The sequence below is a fragment of the Panthera leo genome, chromosome D2 (assembly GCF_018350215.1).
Source record: "Panthera leo isolate Ple1 chromosome D2, P.leo_Ple1_pat1.1, whole genome shotgun sequence".
NCBI lineage: Eukaryota > Metazoa > Chordata > Mammalia > Carnivora > Felidae > Panthera > Panthera leo.
In genome coordinates, this window is record NC_056689.1 from 46,440,552 (window position 1) to 46,464,165 (window position 23,614).

General features: G+C 40.3%; 1 protein-coding gene across 1 annotated transcript in view; it reads right to left on the minus strand.

The window, feature by feature from the left end:
* Nucleotides 1-369: 369 nt before the first annotated feature.
* Nucleotides 370-23,614, minus strand: part of VSTM4 (V-set and transmembrane domain containing 4) — a 97,464-nt gene continuing 74,219 nt past the window's right edge. The window contains exon 8 of the mRNA XM_042908892.1: nt 370-581. Within this exon, the coding sequence (XP_042764826.1) occupies nt 456-581 (126 nt within the window). The 3' untranslated portion in view covers nt 370-455. The remainder of the gene's footprint in view (nt 582-23,614) is intronic.

The window sequence follows — 23,614 nt, forward strand, 5'->3', positions numbered from 1 at the left end:
GCCATCTCACACACTTTGGCCTATAATGGTATTTCTTCTAGCTATATGCTATGAGCTTGATATCACAAATACAGGAAGAACAGAAGATTAAAATAAGATTTTTAAAAGATTAAACCCCAAAGAAAGAAGAAGAAAACACGAATGGGTTTGGCTCAGCAGAACAATCTCCTTGGGTACTCTCAGAATCAGAGTCCACACTTCTCAGGGCTCAGACTCAGAAAATCTTGTCCTGGGAGGTTTGTCCAAGGTCTGTGGCCCCTAATCTTTTGTGGAGAGGAGCCTCGTACCTCGTGCCTCACACCTCTCCTCGAAGGCACCTGGAGCGCTGTTGGGAAGGGTCTCTCTGCCCCGCAGAAGGCACGAGTGAAGATACAAAAATAAGGACTTTGTTTCCAAAGTGTCATAAATAACCGGGATGGCAGGTATTAAATAGGACCACGGAAGAGGGCACAGCATTACAACTTGTTCTCTTCAAAGAGGATCTGGGCGTAGACGGTGCTGGTGGGGAGGCCTTTGGCGGCCCGGTGGGGTTTGACCAGCTCCAGCTCGGCGTAGGTCAGGTTCTCCTCAGCAATCTTTGGCTGGAAGACAAAACACAAAACAATTCCAGCTGACCACAGGAGTTCCGCATCATATATTCATTCATCAGGGGTGCATTTTCATCGCATTCTGGGGACCCAAAGGGAAACAAATGGACAAAAATTTTCCAAGGACGTATAAAAATTAAATAACATAACAATATAGATCTCATTGCCTTATAAAGAACACTATGCCCTATAAAGAGCCACTACGATTATTCTTTTTTTAATATATTTTTTAAGTTTATTTATTTATTTTGAGAGAAGAGAGAGGGAGAGAGCATGAGAGGGGCAGAGAGAGAGGGACAGAGAGACGGTCCTAAGTAGGCATCACTCTGGCAGCTTAGAGCCCAACACAGGCCTCCAACTCATGAACTGTGAGATCACGAGCTGGGCTGAAACCAAGAGTTTCATTCTCTACTGACGGAGCCACCAGGCGCCCCTCACTATGATTTATTCTTGAGTCAACATAGAACACTAACAAAAAGCGATTAAACATTAGGTCACAAAGTAAACTTTAATTCTGAGAAGTAAAAATAATGTAACTAACAGTTTCTGATCAAAAGGAAAAAATAAAGATAGCGACAGAAACCCAAAATTCCAGAAATTAATAACAAAATTAGAATGGGCATTTTTCTCGAATGACTCAACCTGTATAAAACTAAAGTTTTGGAATATCTTGATAACAATGAAAAAAGAAAATATTACTTACCAGAGCCCAAAGAATGAAGTACTCACAGATAAATCATAGTCTTAAATATTTATGTTAATACTATGAATTAAATGGGTCGAGCATCCAATTGAAGAAGTTAGAAAAGAACAAAATAAATGGAAAAAAAAAAAAAAAAGAAAAGAAAGAAAGACCAATACAATTAAAACCAGACTCTATGAATCAGAAAGCAGAAAAGCAGGGGCGCCTGGGTGGCTCAGTCAGTTAAGTTCTGACTCTTGATTTCAGCTCAGGTCATGATCCCAGGTTTGTGGGATTGAGCCCCACACTGGGCTCTGTGCTGGGTGTGGAGCCTGCTTAAAATTGTCTCTCTCCATCTCCCTCTGCCCCTCCTCCCCTCAAAGAAAGAAAAGAAAGAAAGCAGAAAAACAGTAGAATTATAAAAATACCCAAAAGCCTGTGCTTGGAAAGCACCAATAAGATAAATAAACTGAAAAATAAATTAATCAAGATAAAAAGGTAAAAAGCACAAGTGAATAAAATAGGAAATGAGGAAGGGGATATAATGTAAATAAATTTTTGAATTAAAAAAAAAAACTACTTTGCTCAACTCATTGCCCAAAATTATGAAATGCAGGATAAAGTAGGTAATGTTTCAACAAATATAAATTATAAACTCCAGAAAATATGAATGTACTAATTATCATCAAAAAAAGAAATAAAAGAAAGGAAAGGAAAGAAATAAGGAGGGAGGGAAAAAGGAAGGAAGAAAGGAAGAAAGGAAATATTGTCAAAGAGCTCTTTCTCAAAAACACCAGGCCCAGGCATTTTTATAGGAGACTTTCTAAAACAAATTCTTTTAAGGAAAAGATAATTCCAATGTAATTAAATTTATCCAGAGCATTAAAAGAGGAAGAAAAATTTCATGTATTTTATTTAAAAAAAAATTTTTTTTTTTTACATTAGAGAGAAAGAGATCAGGGGAGAGGGGCAAAGGGAGAGAGAAAGAAAGAGAGAGAGAATCTCAAGAAGTCTCCATTCTCAGTGCGGAGCCTGACCTGGGGCTTGATCTCACAACCCTGGGATCATGACCTGAGATGAAATCAAGAATTGGGCGCTCAACTGACGGAGTCACCCAGATGCCCCTTCATGTATTTGAAAACAACCTCATTTATTAATGTAAATTTTAAATCAGATTGACTCAGAATGAAGAAGCAGATTAAAAGATACATAACCATGTTCCAGGAATGCAAAGATGGTTCAATATTAGAAAAATCTACCAGTATAATCCACTATAGCCACAGATGCAAAAAACCAATATGACTATCTCTATAGATGCTGAAAAAGCATTTAATAAAATTAAAAAGAATTTTTTTGCGAAAAACAACTTTTGAATAAAGGAATCACCCATGTATATTTTCTTGCCATGATTAAGGAACATTATTAAAATAAAGAACAATTGGTGGCTTATTATGGAGTGATGTCAGGATCACAGCACCATGAACCATTCCTTTTTCTTTTCCTTTCCCCATCAATTTACAACTGATTGGACATCCACAACTGAAAAGAAAAGTGCCTGTGCACAGCATACCAAAAGACACCCGAGAGATCTGTCCATCTGTGCACTCAAAGGTGGGGGTCTGGACTGCAGAGGAGACTGCAGGGGGGGGGGGGGGCAGCAGTGGCATTGGCGGTGATGACAGAGAAGGTGTGGGCTGGTCCAGAAACCAGCCAGCACCACCTTACTGATACAGGAGGTAGAGGGTGAAGGCAGTGATGGGGGGGGGGGGGGGGGGGGAGGAGGGGGAGGAGGGTCTGCCTGGCCATGCGCATTATAGCTGGAGGGAGCAGTTGCTCTCTCTGACTGACCACAGTGACTGGGGGAGGGAAAGGAACGGAAGGAAAGTGTCTCCTCCTGTCTGTCCCAGAAGGCAAGAAGCCCATCCTTGCGTCAGGATCCCCCTACGTAGCAGTGGGCACACCCAAAGCCCAAAGCACTAAGTACACACCTTCCCTCCTCACTCCTGCTCTGCCCACCGCCCCCCCACCGCCAGCACCTTTGTTTTTTCTAAATGCATAGTGCTCCCAACCTTAGCAGCCAGTCAGCTTCCTTAACAGAAGGCAAAAACTTGTGCTATAGCGCCACCTTCTGGAAAACAAAAGGAAAGCTCCTAACTACCAACCTGTTGAACTGTTGGAATCAATGTTAACAAAACCTCACCTACATGAAAAAGGGTGTTCGCTACTTCAAATGCAGTGGCAGAGCCACTTCTCATCAAACGCCATGAAAAATCATAGTAGTAGGTGAAAACCACAGTAATATTTAAAAAATCACAGTAACATGGTATCAGAAAAATAAAATGACAATTTTCCAGCAACCAAAGCCAAAGACATGGAATACTGTAATCTAAATGGTAATTCAAAATACTTGTAAAGAAGTTCAAAAGCCAAAAGAAAACTCAGAAGGACAGTACAGTGATTTCAGAATCAAACTAATAAACAGAAGGCGTGCTTTATCAAAGAGGCTGAAATTCCAAAGCAGAACCAAACAGAAATTCTGGAGCTGAAGAACTGAATAAATGAGAGGAAGGATGCATTAGAACATACTGGAAATCGAGCAGATCAAAAGGAAGAGAGAATTAGTAAGCTCAAGGACAGAAATATAGAAATGATTCAGGTGGAAGAGGAGAGAGAGCTGAAATTTTTAAATAGTGAAGGAATTCTATGTGAATGATCTGACTCCATCAGAAAAGCCAAAATAAGGGGTGCTTGGGTGGCTCACTCAGTTAAGCGTCTGACTTCGGTTTGGGTCATGATCTCACGGTTTGTGAGTTCAAGCCCTGCATCGAGCTCTCTGCTATCAGCACAGAGCCCACTTCAGATCTTCTGTTCCCCTCTCTCTGTGCACCTCCCCCACTTGCTCTCACTCTTTCTCAAAAATAAGCATTTTAAAAAATTAAAAAAAAAAAGAAAAGAAAAGCCAACATTATGGGTATCCCAGAAGGAGGAGGGAAGAGAAGGGAAGAGAGCCTATTTAAAGAAATAATAGCTGAGAATTTTCCAGTCCCGGAGAAGGAACTGGGTATACGAGTCCACAAAGCTAATAGGACACCTTACTATCTCAATGCAAAAAGACCCTCTCTAAGTCACATTAGAGTAAAATTGTCAAAAGTCAACAATAAAGAATTTTAAAGGCAGCCAAGGGGGAAAAAATGATAGTAACCTAAAAAAGTACTCCTGTTAGGCTATCAGCAGATTTCTCAGCAGAAACTCTGCATCCCAGGAGAGAGAGGAATGACATATTATATGGGAAGATTAAAAACTGTCAGCTAAGAATATCTGGCAAAGTTATCCTTCAAAAATGAAGGAGAAATAAAGGCTTTCCCAGATAAACAAAAGCTGAGAGGGTTCACCACCAGTAGACCTGCCTTACAAGAAATGTTGAAAGGTGATCCTCAAGCTGAAATGAAAAAATGAAAGTACACAAAACTCTGATTAAGGGGATAAACAGAATTAGAATATGGTAACTCTTCTTTAAAATAGTATATTAAACTCTTAACTACAGCATAAAGTTTAAAGGAAAAGAGCATTAAAAATAATGGGAACAACTTGATAACAAAATCACAGTATAAAGAGATAATTTGTGACATCAAAAATATAGAAGAGGCAGAGGCAAAGGATGGAACTTTCTTTTTTTTTATTTTATTTATTTATTTATTTATTTATTTATTTATTTTTTCAATATATGAAATTTATTGTCAAATTGGTTTCCATACAACACACAGTGCTCATCCCAAAAGGTGCCCAAGGATGGAACCTTCATAGGCAAATGAAGATAAATTGCTATCACCAGAAAAAGAACTATTTTATCTATGAAATGTTTTATGTAAACTACAAAGCATATTTGGTAACTACAAAGCAAATATCTAGAGGATAGACACAAAACATCAAAAAAAGGGGAGGGGAGAGAGAGGCTGTGCCAATGTCCGTGCAAAACTACCTACCTACAAAGGTAGACAGAATCAGAAGGAAACAGAAACACAGGAAAGACAAAATAATCAGAAGGCAAAAGATAAAATGTACATATCAATAATCACCATAAATGTAAATGGATTAAAATCACCAATCAAAAGGCACAAAGTGGCTGGACAGATAAAAAAATAAGACCCAATTACATGCTGCTCATTTCAGCTCTAAAGGCACATATAGGCTCGGGAGACTCATTTAAGCTCTAAAGGCACATATAGGCTTAAAGTGAAAGAATGGAAGCCAAGCCAGCTGAAATAAAAAATTAAGTATAGCCATATTTATATCAGACAAAATAGACTTAAAGCTAAAAAGGGTATTCAGAGACAAAGGTCATTACATAATGATAAAGGGGTCAATCCATCAAGCAGATATAACGATTACAAACAAATACGTTCCCAAAATCTAAGCAATGAAATTAAGTATATATTAATTATATTAAGTAATCAATGTTACTTAAGCTTGTAAGTATATTATATATTGATTAACTAATAAAAGTAATTAAGTAATTAATAAAAGATCTTAAAGGAGAAATAGACAACAATACAATAATTGTAGGGGACTTCAATACCCCACTATCAGCTATGGATAGATCATTCAGATAGAAAAATCAACAAGAAGAATTTAAATTGAAACACACTTTAGAATAAATGGACTTAACAGACATATACAGAACATTTCACCCAACAGCAGCAGAATACACAATTTCTCAAGTGCACATGGAACATTCTCTGGGATAGATCATATGTCAGGCCGCAAAACTAATCTTAGCAAATTTAAGAAGACTGAAATCATAACAGCTATCTTCTCTGACCACATGGTATGAAACTAGAAATCAACAAAAGGAAAGTGAGAAAATCTAAAAATATGTGGAAACTAAACAGCACACTTATAAACAACCATTGGATCAAAGAAAAAATCAAAAGGGAAATAAAAAGTATCTCATGAAAATGAAAACATAACATATCAAATATTGTGGGATGTATCAAAATCAGTTCTGAGAGGAAAGTTTATAACAATAATAATATATTAAGAAATTAGAAAGATTTCAAACAACCTAATTTTACACCACAAGGAACTACAAAAAGAAAACAAATGGAGCCCAAAGTTAACAGAAAGAAGGAAAAAGTAAGGATCAGAGTGCAAATAAATGAAATAGAAACCAGAAAAAATAATAGAAAGGATCAGTGAAACTAAGAGCTAGTTCTTTGAAAAGATAAAATTGACAAAGCCTTAGCTAGATTAATTAAAAAAATAGAGAAGTCTCAAAAAAATTAGAAATGAAGGAGAAGACATTAGAATAGATACTACAAAAATACACAGAATTGTAAGAGACTATGATGAACAATTATATGCCAACAACTTACATAACTGAGAAGAAATGTGTACATTCTAGAAACACACAACCTAAGAAGACTGAATCAGGGAGAAATACAAAAGCTAAACAGATAGTAATCAGTAATTACTAATCAGTAATAATAATAATAATAAAAACTCCCAACACAAAAAAACTTCAAGGCTAGCGCTACTGGAAAATTTTACCAAACATGTAAAGAATAATTAATACCAATCCTCTTCAAACTCTTCCAAAGTATCAGTCAGGAGGGAATACTTACAAACTCATTCTATGCAGTCATCATCACTTTGATAACAGAAACCATACAGGGCCACCACAAGAAAACTATAAACCAATATCCCTGATGACTATAGATGTAAAAATTCTCAAGACAATGTTAGAAAATCAAATTCAAGAACATATTAAAAGGATTATACACCATGACCAAGTGGGATTTGTCCCTGGTACGCAAAGATGGTTCAACATACACAAATCAATAGATGTAATTCATCACACCAATAAAATGAAAGATAAAAATCACATGATCATCTCAATGATCAAAATACAATATCCTTTCATGATAAAAACCATTAACAGACTAGATACAGAAGAAACATATTCAACATAATAAAGGCCATATATGACAAACCCACAGCTAACATTATACTCAATGAAGAGAAACTGAAAGCACTTTTCCTAAGATCAGGAACAAGTCAAGGATGCCCACTCTCACCACTCATATTCAATATAATACTGGAAGTCCTAGCTAAAGCAATTAAGCAAGACAAAGCAATAAAAGGCATTCAAATGAGAAAGAAAGAAGTAAAATTGTCATTATTTGCTGATGATATGATTCCTATATAGAGCAAATCCCAAAGAATTAGTAAAAAAAAAAAAAAAAAAAACTATTTCAGTAAAATGGCAAGATACAAAACCAGCATATAGAAATCAACTTTATTCTTTTACACTAATGATGAAGCATCCAAAAAAGAAATAAAGAAAATGAACCCATTCATGATAACATCAAAAAAAAATACTTAGGAATAAATTTAACCAAGGAAGGGAAAGATCTATTCAACAAAGACTACAATACTTTGCTGAAAGAAATTGAAGAAGACACAAGCAAACAGAAAGATATCCCATGTTCGTGGATTGGAAGAATTAATATTGTTAAGATGGCCATACTATCTAAAGCCATCTACAGGTTCTACTTAATCCCGATCAAAATACCAAAGGCGTTCTTCACAGGAATAAAAGAAACAATCCTAAAATTTGTGTGGAACCACAAAAAAAAAAAAAAAAAAAAAAAAAAAAAAAACAACCCAAATAGCTAAAGCAGTCCTGAGAAAAAGAACAAAGCCAGTGGTATTGTGCTTCCAGATTTCGAACTATACTACAAAGCCATAGTAATAAAAAACAGTATGATACTGGTACAAATATAGATAGATACATCAGCCAATTGAAAAACTCCAGCATATATGGTCAATTTATTTTTGACAAGGAAGCCAATAACACATAACAGTGAAAGGATAGTCTCTTCAACAAATGGTGCTGAGAAAACTGTAGAAACACATGCAGAATAATGAAACTGGACCACTATCACATATCACTCACAAAAATTAACTAGAAATGAATCAAAGATTTAAACATGAAGGTCTGATACCATGAAAGTTCTAGAAGAAAATTTTTGGAAGAAGCTCATTGATACTGATCTTGGCAATCATTTTTTGGAAATATCTCCAGAAGCACAAACAACAAAGGAAAAAAATTAACAAATGGGACTACATCAAACTCAAAAGCCCCCACAGAGCAAAAGAAACAATTAACAAAATGAAAAGAACCTACAGAATGAGAGAACTTTTTGCAAACTGTATAATGGATAAGGGGTTGAAATACCCAAGTAATATCCAAAATGTACAAAGAATTCCATCAACTCAGTAACAAGACAAAACAAAATCCAATTTAAAAATTGGCAAAAGAAGTAATTAGACATTTCTCCAAAGAAGACATCAAAAAGGTCAACAGACACATGAAAAGATGCTCAACATCACTCATCATCAGGGAAATGCAAATGAGATATCACCTCATATTTGTTAAAATGGCTGTCATCAAGAAGACAAAGACCACGGGAGCTGGTGAGGATGTGGTAAAAAGGGAACCCTTAAACACCGTTGAGAAGAATGTAAATTGATCAAACCACTATGGAAAACAATGTGGAGGTTTCTCAAAAAATTAAAAATAGATCTACCATGTAATCCAGCAATTCCACTTCCGGGTATATATCCAAAGGAAACAAAAACAGGATTCCAATGAGATGTATGCAATCCCATTTTTTTTTTCAAGATTTATTTATTTTGAGAGAGAGAGAGAGAGAGAGCATGAGCGCACTTAAGAGCCAGGGAGGGGCGGAGAGAAAGGGAGAGACAGAAACCCAAGCTCCACTGACAGTGTGGAGCCTGACTTTGAGCTGATCATGTGAGACCTGAGCTGAAATCAAGAGTCAGATGTGTAACCAAATGAGCCACCCAGAAGCCCCTTATACAATCTCATTTTATTGCATCATGATTCACAAAACCAAACTATGGAAACCACCCAAATGCCCATCAATGAATAAATGGATAAAGAAGATGTGTTACATATATACAACGGGATATTTTTCAGCCATGAGAAAGGAAGACATTGTCCCATTTGTGACAACATGGATGGACCTTGAGCACATTATGCTAATTAGGTAAGTCATAGAAAGACAAGACTGTGTGATATTACTTATACATGTGGAATCTAAAAAAATTAAACCTGTAAAAAACAGAGAGTAAGATGGTAGTTACCAGGGGACTGAGAGGAGTCAGACAAGAGTGATGGTACTTAAGGGTAAAAACTTGTAACGAGTAGTAAATAAGGTACTGAGATCTAATGCGCAGGATAATACATGTAGACAATAATATTGTACTATAGTTATGTAGTGTGATAAATATCACTGCTTGGCAATCATAATATATATATTATATATACATATATTATATATATTATATATGCTACAACATATAAAGGTATCAAAGTAGCCTGGTACATGTGTATGTGTAACTTACACAATGTTACACATCAAATTTATTCAATAACAAATATTCACTTATTTATTATATATATTATTAAATAAATATTCACTTATTTATTATAAAAAGAATAATTGGTAATCCAACTTGAGTGATACTAAAATCTAAGGCTGTAATAATTACAATACTGGGGTGTTGGCACAGGAATACACCTATCTATCAGTGCAACTCATGAGAAAGTCCAGAAATTACCCTGGAATAATAAAATAAAATATTATTTTTCAATACATAGTGTTAGGTCACTTGGGTAGTCCCTTGAAAAATAAATAAATCAAATCCCTACATCATTCTTTATACCAAATTCCAGATAAATTACACATTTTTAATGTGGAAAAGAAACTCATAAAAGTGCTAGAAGAAAGTGTGGCGAAATTAAAAAAAAAATTTTTGTTAATAACCTCTGTGTATGGAAGGTATTTTATAGAAAAATCCAGGAGCAATGCAAAAAGATATGTATATCTTCATGCCATATACGGCATAGTATTCTCTAAATAAAGTCAAAGGACAACTGACAAAGTGGAGAAAATATTTGCAACTCATACCAAAGGGCTTTACAATTCAACAAAGATAACGGCCAATAACCCATTAGAAAATTAAACAAAGGGGGCGCCTGGGTGGCTCAGTCGGTTAAGCGTCCGACTTCGGCTCAGGTCATGATCTCACAGTCTGTGAGTTCGAGCCCCGCATCGGGCTCTGGGCTGATGGCTCAGAGCCTGGAGCCTGCTTCCGATTCTGTGTCTCCCTCTCTCTCTGCCCCTCCCCCATTCATGCTCTGTCTCTCTCTGTCTCAAAAATAAATAAAAACGTTAAAAAAAAAAAAAGAAAATTAAACAAAGAACAACAGACTGGACCAGAGTGTTCATAGGGGAGGAAATACATAGGCTCTTACACGTACAAATGAGACTGAACCTGTAGCAACAAGAGAATCTCAATTGAAAATCAGACATCAGGGAATGCCTGGGCGGTTCAGTCAGTTAAGAGTCAGTGACACTTGATTTCGGCTCCAGTCATGATATCAGAGTTCATGAGATCGAACCCATGCACTGTCAGTGCAGAGCCTGCTTGGGATTCTCTCTCTCCTCTGCCCCTCCCCCACTCACACTCATTCTCTCTCTCAAAATAAATAAATAAACTTAAAAAAATAAAATCAGACATCAGGTTTTGTCTTTCGAATTAACAAACCTTAAAGAAAGGTTGTCAAAAGAAACAGAAGAAACAGGTCCTCTTGTATATTGTTTGTTGGTACAAGCAAAATCTGGAAACACTTCAATGGACATCAGCGGGAGACTGGTATATTCATACAATGGAGTATATGGAGTATATTCCTTAAAAAGAATGATGGAACCATACGTGTCTGTGTTACCATCATTTGTGTAAATATGTGTGTATATATGTTATACGCTTAGAAAACCCTTGGAACCTGCTTGAAAAATCAAGCACCTGATATCTATGGTTCCCTCTGGTAAAGTAAACTGGGTGGCTGAAGGGAGGATATACCTTTGTGGATACCTTTTAAATTTTCTAGTAGGCGCACGTATTTAAACAACACATTAATTAATTTTAATTCATAATCAGAAAAATAAAAGTCAGTCACTAATTTCTAGCCATGAAAGACACGTGACTTTCATTTAAGCAGTCTGCTTTTGGTTTTTGTTTTTCGGCTTTGGTTTGTGCTATGGTTTTGTTTTGATTTTTTTATTTTTTGTGCTTACACCTTGGATTATCTCGCCAAAATTCAGGACAAATAAACCATTCACATTCAATTTAAGTTTCTTAAAAAGAATGCCTAAAGCAAAAAGCCTCTTTTCTTTCGAAATGAAGCGTCATCATAGAGACAGGGAGCAAGAGTATCTAAACTACAGCCAGTACCTACTCGTCAGGGGCGACTAACCAGCAACCTTCACAAACTGGTCATTTTTCCATTTCAAAGTTAAGGACATTTATAGGGATGAGAGCCTCCTGCCTGTCTTTTGACATCAAAAGTCTTCGCATTGCTTCTTAGTTGTCCATATATTACAAGCCAACAAAAATCCCGTTTACCTCTTGCCTTACAGTTTAATTACATTTCACATTATAACGATTCCATTTAGAAATGCCATGTGTCCTCAAATAAGCACGCAAAACCCAACTCATGTAAATTTTAGAACCAGGATTTATGAAATCATATTGTCCAGGTGTTTTATTACATTACCTTGAAATTGCATTGTTTTCTAGTGTAGATTATCTGTTTATTCTTAAGTTATTCCATTACGTTTGGATATGAAAAATAACACTAGCTTTCTCAATACAGGTCACCAGGCTGGCTGGGCTGATGTGTTGTTTTCATACATTTTTATGATGTTCCTATAGTAAACATAATTCAATAAAGCCAAAGCACACTAAATAAATAATTGCATCTAGAAAAGCAATAAAAACAAATAAAATTAGTACTTTCATAAGTGGAAAGGTACTTCAATTACTGCTACAAGCAACAACCCACCATAAAATGTGTAGAATCATTTCCCTTATGCATATTTCTGGGATATAATAATTTGATTGAAGACACGAGGCAGCACACAGGAGCCTCCGAATTGTGAAGTGTATACAGTTTCCAACAGAAGATGCATAATATCGGTCCTTGGCACCTTTAAAGAACCTATTGTTTTTCTGGCATGCACAGTTGGCTGTCACCATCAACCATGTGCTTAATTACATTTCCCAGCTTGTTTAACTGGAAATAAATTCCTAATGGCCAATGAAAGGGAGTAAATGCAGACTCCTCACCAGTTCTTATCAAGCTACCTTTTTTTTTTCTTTTTTTTTTTTTGCACTGATGCTTTAGTGGAAGGTTTAGGTGCATTGAGAAGTAGCTTAGAGAAAATTATTGGAATAATCAGTTACTGGTAAAACTATACAACTGGTGGTAAAACCAGGGGCCAGGAGCAGAATGTAAAGGCTAAAGCAGATGATGCAATGGGGCAGAGCCAAGGGTAGGACCCCACAGCAGGGCCCCACGTGTATTTCCGGTGATGTCTGTGATCTTAACAATCCAAATGTGGCCTGGGTATAAGCTGAAGATTCACTCCCAACATCTACGGCAGTTGGAAAACTGGAGCACATCAAGTGAGTCTCTGAAGATGAATCGAGAAGCACCTCTGTTCCCTGTGAGCTGCTGGCCTTCAAAATGACCCTCTTCAAGACCGCATTCCTGCTCTTGAGGGTGAAGGGAGTACAGAAGTGCATGGGCACTCTAGTACAAGCTTCAACTATCTTGAACTAGTGGTTCACAAACACTCTCGCAAATGTTTTAGGCTGTAACCAGACACAAAGGAAACTCCTGGAAGCAGGATTTCCAGGCCTCAGACACCTAGGTCTGATGTCGCCGTGTTCGCTGAAAAGCAGGAGCAGGAGGAAACAGGGGGGATGGGAAGCGGACCAACTGCTGGGAAGTTCTGACAGCGTCCCTTAGAAAAGGCTCTACAGGGGCACCTGGGTGGCTCAGTCAGTTGGGTGTCCGACTTTGGCTCAGGTCATGATCTCATGGCTCACGAGTCTGAGGCCCTTATAGGACTCTGTGCTGACAGCTCAGAGCCTGGAACCTGCTTCAGATTCTGTGTCTCCCTCTCTCTCTCTGCCCCTCCCCAGCTTGCACTCTGTCTGTCCCTCTCAAAAATAAATGAAAACATTAAAAATGATTTTTTAAGTAAAAAAAAAAAAAAAAAAAGAAGAAGAAAAGGCCCTAGAACTTTCCAAACATGTGAGAAGCAAATGCAACTGTTTGGTTGTATCTTCTTTTCCCTCTCAGCCTGCAGAGACCCCTGGTCAATTTCTCTATTTCTCCAATAAGGGCCTGGTATTTATGTTCAATGCTTGGGATCTTGTCTGTTCTAAACCTCTTTGTTTTACAGACCTGTAATCTCACTTTTGATACATTTCTTCCCAGCCAGGAAGAATCCATTCCTTAGTCTGGAAGGGGATTTGATGAGCAAAAGGGGATGGAGTTTCAGATACAGACACGTGTTGATGCATTAAAGAAAGGCTAGAATGGAATTTTTAAAAATTCTTCTAACTTTCAGTGGGTGGAAATACTCCTGGAGAGGAGGCAAGGAGAGTGGCCCTGCGGCCATCATCTCATGGCTGAATGCAGACCATGGGTACAGGGGTAATTTGGACCTTAGTTTAAACGTCAGCTGTGTGACCTTCCCGCTGTCCTTAAGGACCTCCCAGATCCTAGAGTTGAACTCAAGTGCTCCCTGACAGCCACTGAGCCAGATTAAATTCCTACATAGTAAAACCTCAGAAGAATTCAGAAAGCATTATCACACAGACCAGGTTTCTCATGCAGTGACAGAACCTTCTGGACTCCAACTGTAACAAAATCAGTTTGCAGTGAAATGCCATGTCTTCCACGGCCCATCTTTTCTGTTCTGCCAGTGGTGAGGCACTCAACAGCAGACGAGAACCCCCAGGTGGAGACCTCTCGCTTCTAACTTAAGCTCTTCTTTTTTAGAGTATCGGTTATGGGAAGTGGGCCTATGGGGAAGGACTTACTTGATACGGCTAACACTAGAAAAGTCAACCCCCAAGAATTCAGAAGTTGTGCACCTCTTGGGGACACACCACACTTTAAGCTCTTAATTTGGAAGTTTCTGAGTATTTCATTTGGTAGGTGTGTTTCCAGGATTCAAGCTAAAAGTTAACATTCCTACCAGGAGAGAGGAGAGAGAGAGGGGCAGAGAAGAAAAAGGAGAGAGAGACAGAGATTGATTTAACATTCTACTCCAACTCCTGCAAAACACCATTTTTTCATAGAGATCACGGTTGGAAGTGCACGTTGAATTAAATTGCAGGAATAAAAGAAAAATACAATTGTAGCCACTGCAAATTCTCCAGTGTCAGAAGTTCAATTGGGTAATACCATTATCTGAGCAAAAGATCAATAACTAGGACATGGGGATGTTTATGCTAACTTCACCTTAGAGTTAAAAAATGCGATTGCATTTCTACGGGCTGCACTATCAGGAATCTATTTACCCAAGAGAGAATTACATATTATCGAGGGCAGACTTCCTCTCCCCCCTTCAAGATAAGTGCTCATTTTTTATTCAACAGAGGAGTACCTAGTAAAACAAATTCTCCCCTCCCCACGCCCACGCACATAGGACTATGGCCACCGAGGAGGTGGAGGCTGTGTGATCAGCAAAGCTCTGTTTGATGGAGGGCCTTCGATGGGCACCCATAGGTCCAAACTCAGGAAAGAAAACTATGGCGTCACCTTTACTGTTCCTGTTGGAATCGACATGGCTTGGAAATGAACTTGACTTAATTTTGAGTTCCACAGGTCTACCGACTGGCCCACCCTGTCTTAGATGGGCTGTGCGTGAGGTGGCAACAGACTCTTGGTTAGAGATAGCCATTGGACAGGTAGAAATAGGAAGCTAAGCAGTGATAGGCTAGAGATAGAGAAGGAGCTGCATGCCAGGGCTAGTCACGATCTCCTTAGAGCTGAGACAGTTGGTCCACTGGGACCTCTGGCTTCAACAGCATAACTGATACCAGAATCCCCACCCAGAGGTGAGGGCTGGAATTCAGTTGCACTCCCCAAAGCCAGCATGCAGCTATGACTGCGGACATAGGCTCCTCTTGGCAATCTGAGCCAGGGGCTAGACACCGGGACCTTGGTCACCACACAGGAGGACACAGGCATGCTATGAGGCACCAAATGCCCACTTCCTCTGTTGCTTCAGACATCTATAAGCCTTGGGATTATATCTGCCCAAATTCCTACCCGCTTCCTGGCTTTCACGTGATTATTCAGTTAACTGATGGCCAATGAGCCAGTGTTCTCTACAGCTCTGGAAGGTTTGGAAAGGATCTGGAACTCAGGAGAGAAGTTTTGGATGGAGATTAAGATTTCAAAGTTGTATCCAGGTTTTTGGCACCGTGGGTTGGATGAGGTCACTTGGAACTCTTGAGCAGAGCAAATTTGCATCACGCTCTCGACTCTGGAGAATTCAAAGGATGTTTAGCAAAGCACATTCCCAGAATGAATTTGACATGATGGAAAGTCACATGCCCCTGGCTAATTGCTCTGAGGACACACAGAGGTGACCAGCCATAGGACCTGCTAAAGCCAGGCACAGAAAAGCCAGAGGCTTTATAAGTCATCAGACAGATGGAGGTCTCTAGATTTCACCAATGTATGTTTGGAAGCTAAAATGTGATTATAGATAAATCTCTTGGGGAGGGTCCTGACACATGAAACTTTTCATAGTGGCACAGTGATGGCAGTGAGAGCCCCGTGATCTAATATAGTCACTCATGTTCTCTTCCCCATGGACCAGAGATCTATGTTTTCCCAGCTTCCTTCCAAAAGTACTTTTCCTGGCAATATTATTCAAAAGAATACTTATGTGTAGAAAAAGAGAGGGCTTGGTAATCTCCTTCCATAAGAGTCTGCTCTGAGAATCTTCCATTTTGAACACTCAATCTTCTAATCAGTTACAATCTTTTTTTTTTTTAATGTTTATTTCTCATTTTGAGAGAGAGAGCGTGAGCGGGGAATGGACAGAGAGAGAGGGAGACACAGAATCCGAAGCCAGCTCCAGGCTCCGAGCTGTCAGCACAGAGCCCGATGTGGGGCTCAAACTCACGTACCACAAGATCACGACCTGAGCTGAAGTCAGATGCTTAACCGACTGAGCCAGCCAGGTGTCCCTCACCTGCGATCTTTAACACTCTGACTCATCAGACTGTTCAAGGGTCTGTCTGGTATTACTTAAGAGCATGGATTCTCAGAGACAGGAAGACTGCCATTTACTAACTGTGTGACCTCAGACAAGTTTCTTACCTTCTTTGTGCCTCCATTTCCTTATCTGTAAAGTGAGACTCATAATGGTATCTATCCTACAGGGCTATTGCGAGGATTAAATCCATTAATACATGTAATGTACTTAGAAAATTACCTTGTAGGTAAACAGTAAATGCTACACAGGTGTTCAATTATTATTACTATGATTTTTATTATAGAGTACAGACAAGTGTTGTTTTGACAACTAGTCCCTTTGAAATACTTAGAGGCAGAGAGAAGAAGACGCTCAGAGATCATTTGGAAAACATCACACACCAGATTCTGATGGATGCCACTGGGCCTCAGGCCAGTGTCAAATAAATCTAGTGATACGTGTTTTTCATAGTGGTAAAGTTAACCTTTCCTTTTTTTTTAACTTTTTAAAATAAAGTTCATTTATTTTGAGAGAGACAGAGAGCATGAGCAGGAGAGGGGCAGGGAGAGAGGGAGAGAGGCCTTTGCTCCAAGGGTGCGCCCTCCCTGTCAGTCTCTCCCTGGCTCCTATCTGCTCTATTGCTCTGCAGAGCACGTATCACCTCTTGGCCTTATAAAGTACGTTCATTTGGTTATCTTCTGCCTTCTCCCACTAGAATGAACCATAGCACCTAATACTTAGTGTACCAACAGTTCTAGGCAGAAAGTACTCTTATCATCAGCCTCATTTTGTACATGTAGAAACAAAGGCACAGAAACGGCAAGCTTGAGGTCAACAGCTAGTCAGTGGTGGGGCTGGTGCCAGAGCCAGCCTCTAGCCACACCACTCAGCTCTGCAAAGGCAGTGGCTTTGTCAGACATTTACTGCTGCATCCAGTAGTGTGCTGGAAAATTGCGAGCCACTGGCTGTCCAAGAAAAGCGTTCTGGTTTATAGCCTTCGCTGATTTACAACGTGTAAATTTCACGATGCCAAAGACATTTGTTCTCTCTCGTGGGTATGAGTGGGCTGGAGCATGTCACTGACTGTAGCTTCTAGGGAGACACCTGACTCAGGTGCTATCTGGCACACAGGAGATACTCAATGCACATTTTTAAATGAATGACTGAATGAGTTTAAGACACAGTGAAAGAAAACCAGTCTGACGCTGCACTGAAAATCTTCCTTTGAATATCCTTGGCCTCAGAAATGCAGGGAGGGGACACTCTTGGGAAATCATGAGCTGAATCATGGGACTTTCTTCTCTTTCAGCCTATCCTGGGTTCTATGCAGACACTCTACCAAGAAGTAGGATACCTGGGTCCTATTGCTTGGAATCATATAAATCTGCATATGGCTTTAAACTTCATAGGTTAAACTAAAGGCATATGATAATATCAGATAGATTGATAGATAGACAGAAAGAAAGAAAGAAAGAAAGAAAGAAAGAAAGAAAGAAAGAAAAAAAGAAAGAAAGAAAGAAAGATGATAGATAATAGATAAACTATGATACTGTGACACTTTGAGTTATTAAAAGAATGGGATGGATCTATATGTACTGATGTAGAAATATAAGCCTGATATATTGTTAATGAGAAAACAATTCAATGTGTGAACATTTTGTTTAAGATAATTCTCATTTTGGGGCTCCTGGGTGGCTCAGTCGGTTGAGTGTCCGACTTTGGCTCAGGTCATGATCTCACAGCTTGTGAGTTCAAGCCCTGTGTCAGGCTCTGTGCTGACAGCTCGGAGTCTGGAGCCTGCTTCTGATTCTGTGTCTCCCTCTCTCTCTGCCCCTAACCCACTTGCATTCTGTCTCTGTCTCTCTCAAAAACAAATAAACATTAAAAAAATTAAAAAAAAAAAAGATCATTCTCATTTTTAGAGAACTTGGCAGACAGAAGTGTATTTGTCATAATCCATAGCTGTGACCTACACTGACTGTGGGCTGACTGTGGATACACTTCAGGAATATATAGAGAGATGTAGATGTAAGTTTGCATATACACAGAAAACTGTTTAAAGAATAGAAGCTAGGGGCACATCAGTGGCTCAGTCGGTTAAGTGTCGAACTTCGGCTAGGCCATGGTCTCATAGCTGGTGGGTTTGAGCCCTGCATCGGGCTCTGTGCTGTCAGTGCAAAGCCTGCTTTGGATCCTCTGTCTTCCTCTCTCTCTCTGTCCCTCCCTGCTTCAAAAATAAATAAGCATTAAAAAAAAAAAAAAGATGTATTGGGGCACCTGGGTGGCTTGGTTGGTTAAGCATCAGACTTCGGCTCAGGTCATGACCTGGCCGTTCCCAAGTTCGAGCCCTGTGTGTTCGAGCTCTGTGCTGACAGGTCAGAGCCTGGAGCCTGCTTCAGATTCTGTGTCTCCCTCTCTTTCTCTGCCCCTCCCCCAGTCATGCTCTGTCTCTCTCTCTCTCGCTCGCTCTAAAAAATAAACAAACATTTAAAAAATAAAAAAAAATTAAAAAAAAGTTTAAAAAAGATGTATTAAGAAAAGAAAAAATAGAAGTTAAATTCCCAACAGCGGTAACTGCAGAGAAAGAAGAGCTTATGGAAGGAATTTCACTTTCTATTTTAACAAATGGATATTCTGAACAGCCAGCTCCACTCCTGCACCCCACTTGGAATCATCATCTGCAACTTTCATCATATAAAAACCCATCCAGCGAGGTCGAGACAGAAAACACTCCCAGGCCTGGTGAACTAGGACTATACGGAGAGCTTTTGATGACAGACAGCAGAGCCCAGAGACTGGTGGGGAAGAACAGGGACCCAAGGCCAAGTGCCGGATCAGACCCCACTCTGCCGCTCCCTGGTGGGGGAAGCCTGTGAGGGTACTTACCTCCCTGAAGCTCCTGCCTCATCTGGGAGGCGGAGACAACAGCCGTGCTTAGGCCAGGGTTGTCTCAGTGTTTCTTAGTGACAAGCACTGGGACGCTGCCTGCATGGGGGAGGGTCAGGGAAGTGAGTAGGTGGGTCCTCACCCTCAAGATCCCCTTCTTCACCATCGCCGTCACCATCTGCATCACATCACTACCACCACTGTCATCGCCATCATCACCACTAACATTACGTCACGGACACAGCACACAGGGCACAAGCCGAGCACGAAGGCCAAACATTGGACCAGCAGCAGGCATATGCCAGCTCATCGGTGGCACTCGTACGTGATGTGGACAATGGGCACACGTGACTGAATTCGTAGTCAGCAGGCTTCACCTTTCCAGGAGTGCTCTCATCATAAATTCACAAGGCTGTCGTCTCACTGCCTTTTGGACATCACCTGTGCCTGTTGGAATTTATACATTCAGCTTTTGGAAGCTACAATAATAAATTAGCATTAAATCTGGCTGCGGGCATAAAAGCCCTTAAACGTGCCACTGGTTTGCCATGAGCTCAGAATTTCACATCGAGATTTTTCTTCGGGATATTGTGAATACCTAGCTTGATGTCACAGATACGGTGATGGTTTTTCTATTTTTTCTTTTCTTTCTTTCTTTTTTTTTTTTTTTTTACCATTTCTAGTATTCTCTATTTGAGACTGAAAAAGTCTTTTAATAACAATTCCAAAATGTTCCATGCTCAAAACTGAGGTTTTAAATGAAATAGGCTTTTTTTATATAAAAAAAATCAAATGTGAGCACAAATGGTATTGTTCTATGAGATTATAAAAATAAAATAGAGTGGAAAAGTTAAAAAAAAAAATTTCCCAGCAGTGCAATGATCCCTGTAACAAAGTGCCCAACAAAGGCAGCGAATCAGCTGAGCTGAGCTGGAAAACCAGCCGCCACTGTGTAGAGACATTCCCTGCAGACACACAGGGAGGGGCCTCCCGAGAGTAGGCCCCTCCAGGACCCCCAGGAGCAGGGTGGGGTCACTCAGGGGTCTGGACCTGCAGGATCTCCAGGCCTGTCTCCAGCCTAGGCCACCCTCCGGACCAGCTTACCTCTCTGCCACCTGCTCACCCCCATCAGGAGATTCCAGGGCTCGTGCTCCTGTCCCCATAGCACCTTGCACACTGCCTGCTGGCATCCAATTAGTGTTCAAGGAATGAGTAAGTGGAAGACCACAAAATGATCTGAATGAACCAAGGATGCGGTAAAAAGGGGAAACACACCCCTGATCAATTCCCAAATCACCTTCCTCCTCAAAGCACAAAGTCACGTTATCCTTCTAGAAGGGGATGAAGTGGACTCCTTCTGCAGCCCTTCTGAAGTGGGATTCCCACTGTCTCCCTAAAGGGGGTTCCTAATGAGTGTTGAAGGTGCTACCAGTCTTAAAAGGCTCCTGGGAGGGGCACCTGGGTGGCTCAGTCGGTTAAGCATCTGACTTCAGCTCAGGTCATGATCTCACAGTTGGTGAGTTCGAGCCCCGCGTCGGGCTCTGTACTGACAGCTCAGAGAACTTTGGACTCTGTGTCTCCCTCTCTCTCTCTGTCTCTTCCCCACTTGTGTTCTGTCTCTCTCACTCTCAAAAATAAATAATAAAAAAACATTTTAAAAATTTTTAAAAAAGACTGCTGGGGAGGAAGCGCTCCACTTGGCCCATCGTGAATGAAATCAGAGCCTCAATCAGCCTCCATTGGCCTCTGACACAGCTGAGAAGCATCCAACCTGGTAGCCGTCTGCGGACAGCACCAGGCAGCAAAGGGCCTCGGCACTGACCTGGTGGTGTGCCGGAAGATGACAGGTCTGTGACAGAGACCAGAGTCCCTAACACAAGACTAATACAATTCCACCTCCACTTGGGGGAAAGTGGGGGAGGGGATCTCCCTTCCCTGATGATGGCATCCCACTTATGAAAGGCCCAGTCGCTTGCTCTTTCCGGACTGGAGGAAGTCCATGAAACCAAACGACTTCTGTTTTCCCTACTCTCATCCCTTCTGAAGCTCGGCATCGATTCTTGCCTGCAGTCAACATACATAACTCCCCGTGACAATAATGGGATGTGCATGTGTACCGAGGGGAGCATAGAATTTTTATCTCTGTAAAAATGGTACTGGTGTGGTACAAGCAAAGTTTTTGTTTTTTTCCCAAGGCTTTTACTTGGGGCAATATATTGTACATGTGGTGGCGGGGTTTTTTTTCTTCTTTTTAATTTTAAATTGAGATTATGAACATATTTTATGCAGGTTAATATATCCTTTTCATGTAAAATTTAACTGAAACCGGTTCTAGCACATTAACGACAACAAGAGAAATTCTCCGGCTTATTATAAACATCCTTCAAGAAACCTGAAATGCATGTCCTCTGGAAATAATTTTGCTGGGATTTGGGTTATTATTAAAATCCTCTCAGAATTCTATCACTGGTGTCTAATGTGCCTCAAAGCCCTTTTCTGCTACTTATCAGAGAGAAACTCTGGTCTTGGCAGGATATTCTTGATAGTGAAATGAGGCCAGGAAAAGGGGCTCCTTTCCTGAGGCCGGGAAGACAATGGACAAGGCAAGGCATGTGGGTCCTGGGCTGACCACTCAATGGAAGGTCGGTTCCTAAGACAGGTTCCCTCTCAGCCATGATGGAATGAACCACGTCGTTCCTATTCATTCTGAGTGCTCTGATCTTTCAGCTTCCATGAGAAGAAGCAGGTTTATGGTAGTAGGCTTTAAAAACATTTTTAAATGTTTACTTATTTTTGAGAGAGTGACAGAGCACAAGCAAGGTGGGGGTAGTGGTGCAGAGAGAGAGGGAGACACACAATCTGAAGCAGGCTCCAGGCTCTGAGCTGTCAGCACAGAGCCCAAGGCAGGGCTCGAACTCACGAACCATGAGATCACGACCTGAGCCAAAGTCAGATGCTCAACCATCTGAGCCACCCAGGCATCCCTTTGGTTTACTGTAGACTTTAAACTAGAGGGAATCGCAGGTGAGCCTGTCTTGGTCACACACTCTCTACATGTCAGAACTCTACCTGTGAGGGGCATTAGGATGTCACAGGACAGAGCAAACCCCAGCTGACACAGGGATAAACCGTCCAGGAAAGGTCCTCAGGAATGAAGGAAAGTCACCCTACCTTTTAGAAGCTGATTCTCATGTTTAATTTTCTCTTTGTTGATAAATAGGAAAATCCACCATTCTCCCACGTGGGGTCTGAATTCTTTACTAAAATGTAAAAACAGTCTTCTCCAGATGTGAAGGACTCTATCCTGTCGGCAATGACCCAACCGGAGATGTCTACTGAGTTTGATACGTCATTCAGAGCCATACTCAGACTTACAGGTTCATCAGATTCATCTGGAATCTTGTTGAACTGCCGATTCTAATTCACCAGGGTCAAGGGTGGGGTCTATTTGCCGACAAGCTCCTAGGTGATGCCCAGGCTGCTGGTCCATGGACTGCACTTTGAGCAGTGCAGACTCAGTCCAATCACACATCTTTGTCCTCAATCATTCATTCACTCCACACACACTCTGTAAGTTCCAGCTCTTTTACTGAGGACACAGTGATGAGGAGGACAAGTCCTTGATGACTTTAAAACTAGTGCTAATGAACATTTAACACCTCTGTGCAGGACACAATCAGCAGAGGGAAAAGGCAACCTACAGGATGGGTGAAAATATTTTCAAATTATTTATCTGATAAGAGGGTAATATCCAGAATATATAAAGAGCTCCTACAACTCAACAACAAAACAAACAACCTGATTTTAAAAAATGGGGAAAGGACTTGAATAGACACTTCTCCAAAGAAGATATACAAATGGCCAATAAGAACCTAAAAAGATGTCCAACATCACTGATTGTTAGGGAAGTGCAAATTAAAACCACCATGAGATACCATCTCACACCCATTAAGACGGTTACTAATGGGGCGCCTGGGTGGCTCAGTCAGTTGAGCGTCCGACTTCAGCTCAGGTCATGATCTCGCAGCTTGTGCGTTCGAGCCCCGCGTCGGGCTCTGTGCTGACAGCTCAGGGCCTGGAGCCTGTTTCAGATTCTGTGTCTCCCTCTCTCTCTGTCCCAACCCACTCGCATTCTGTCTCTGTCTCTCTCAAAAATAAATAAACATTAAAAAAAAATTTAAAAAAAAAGATGGTTACTAACAACAACAACAAAACAAAACAAAACAAAACAACCCAGGAAATAACAGTGTTGGCAAAGATGTAGAGAAACTGAACCCTTGTATCCCTGTGCACTGTTGGTG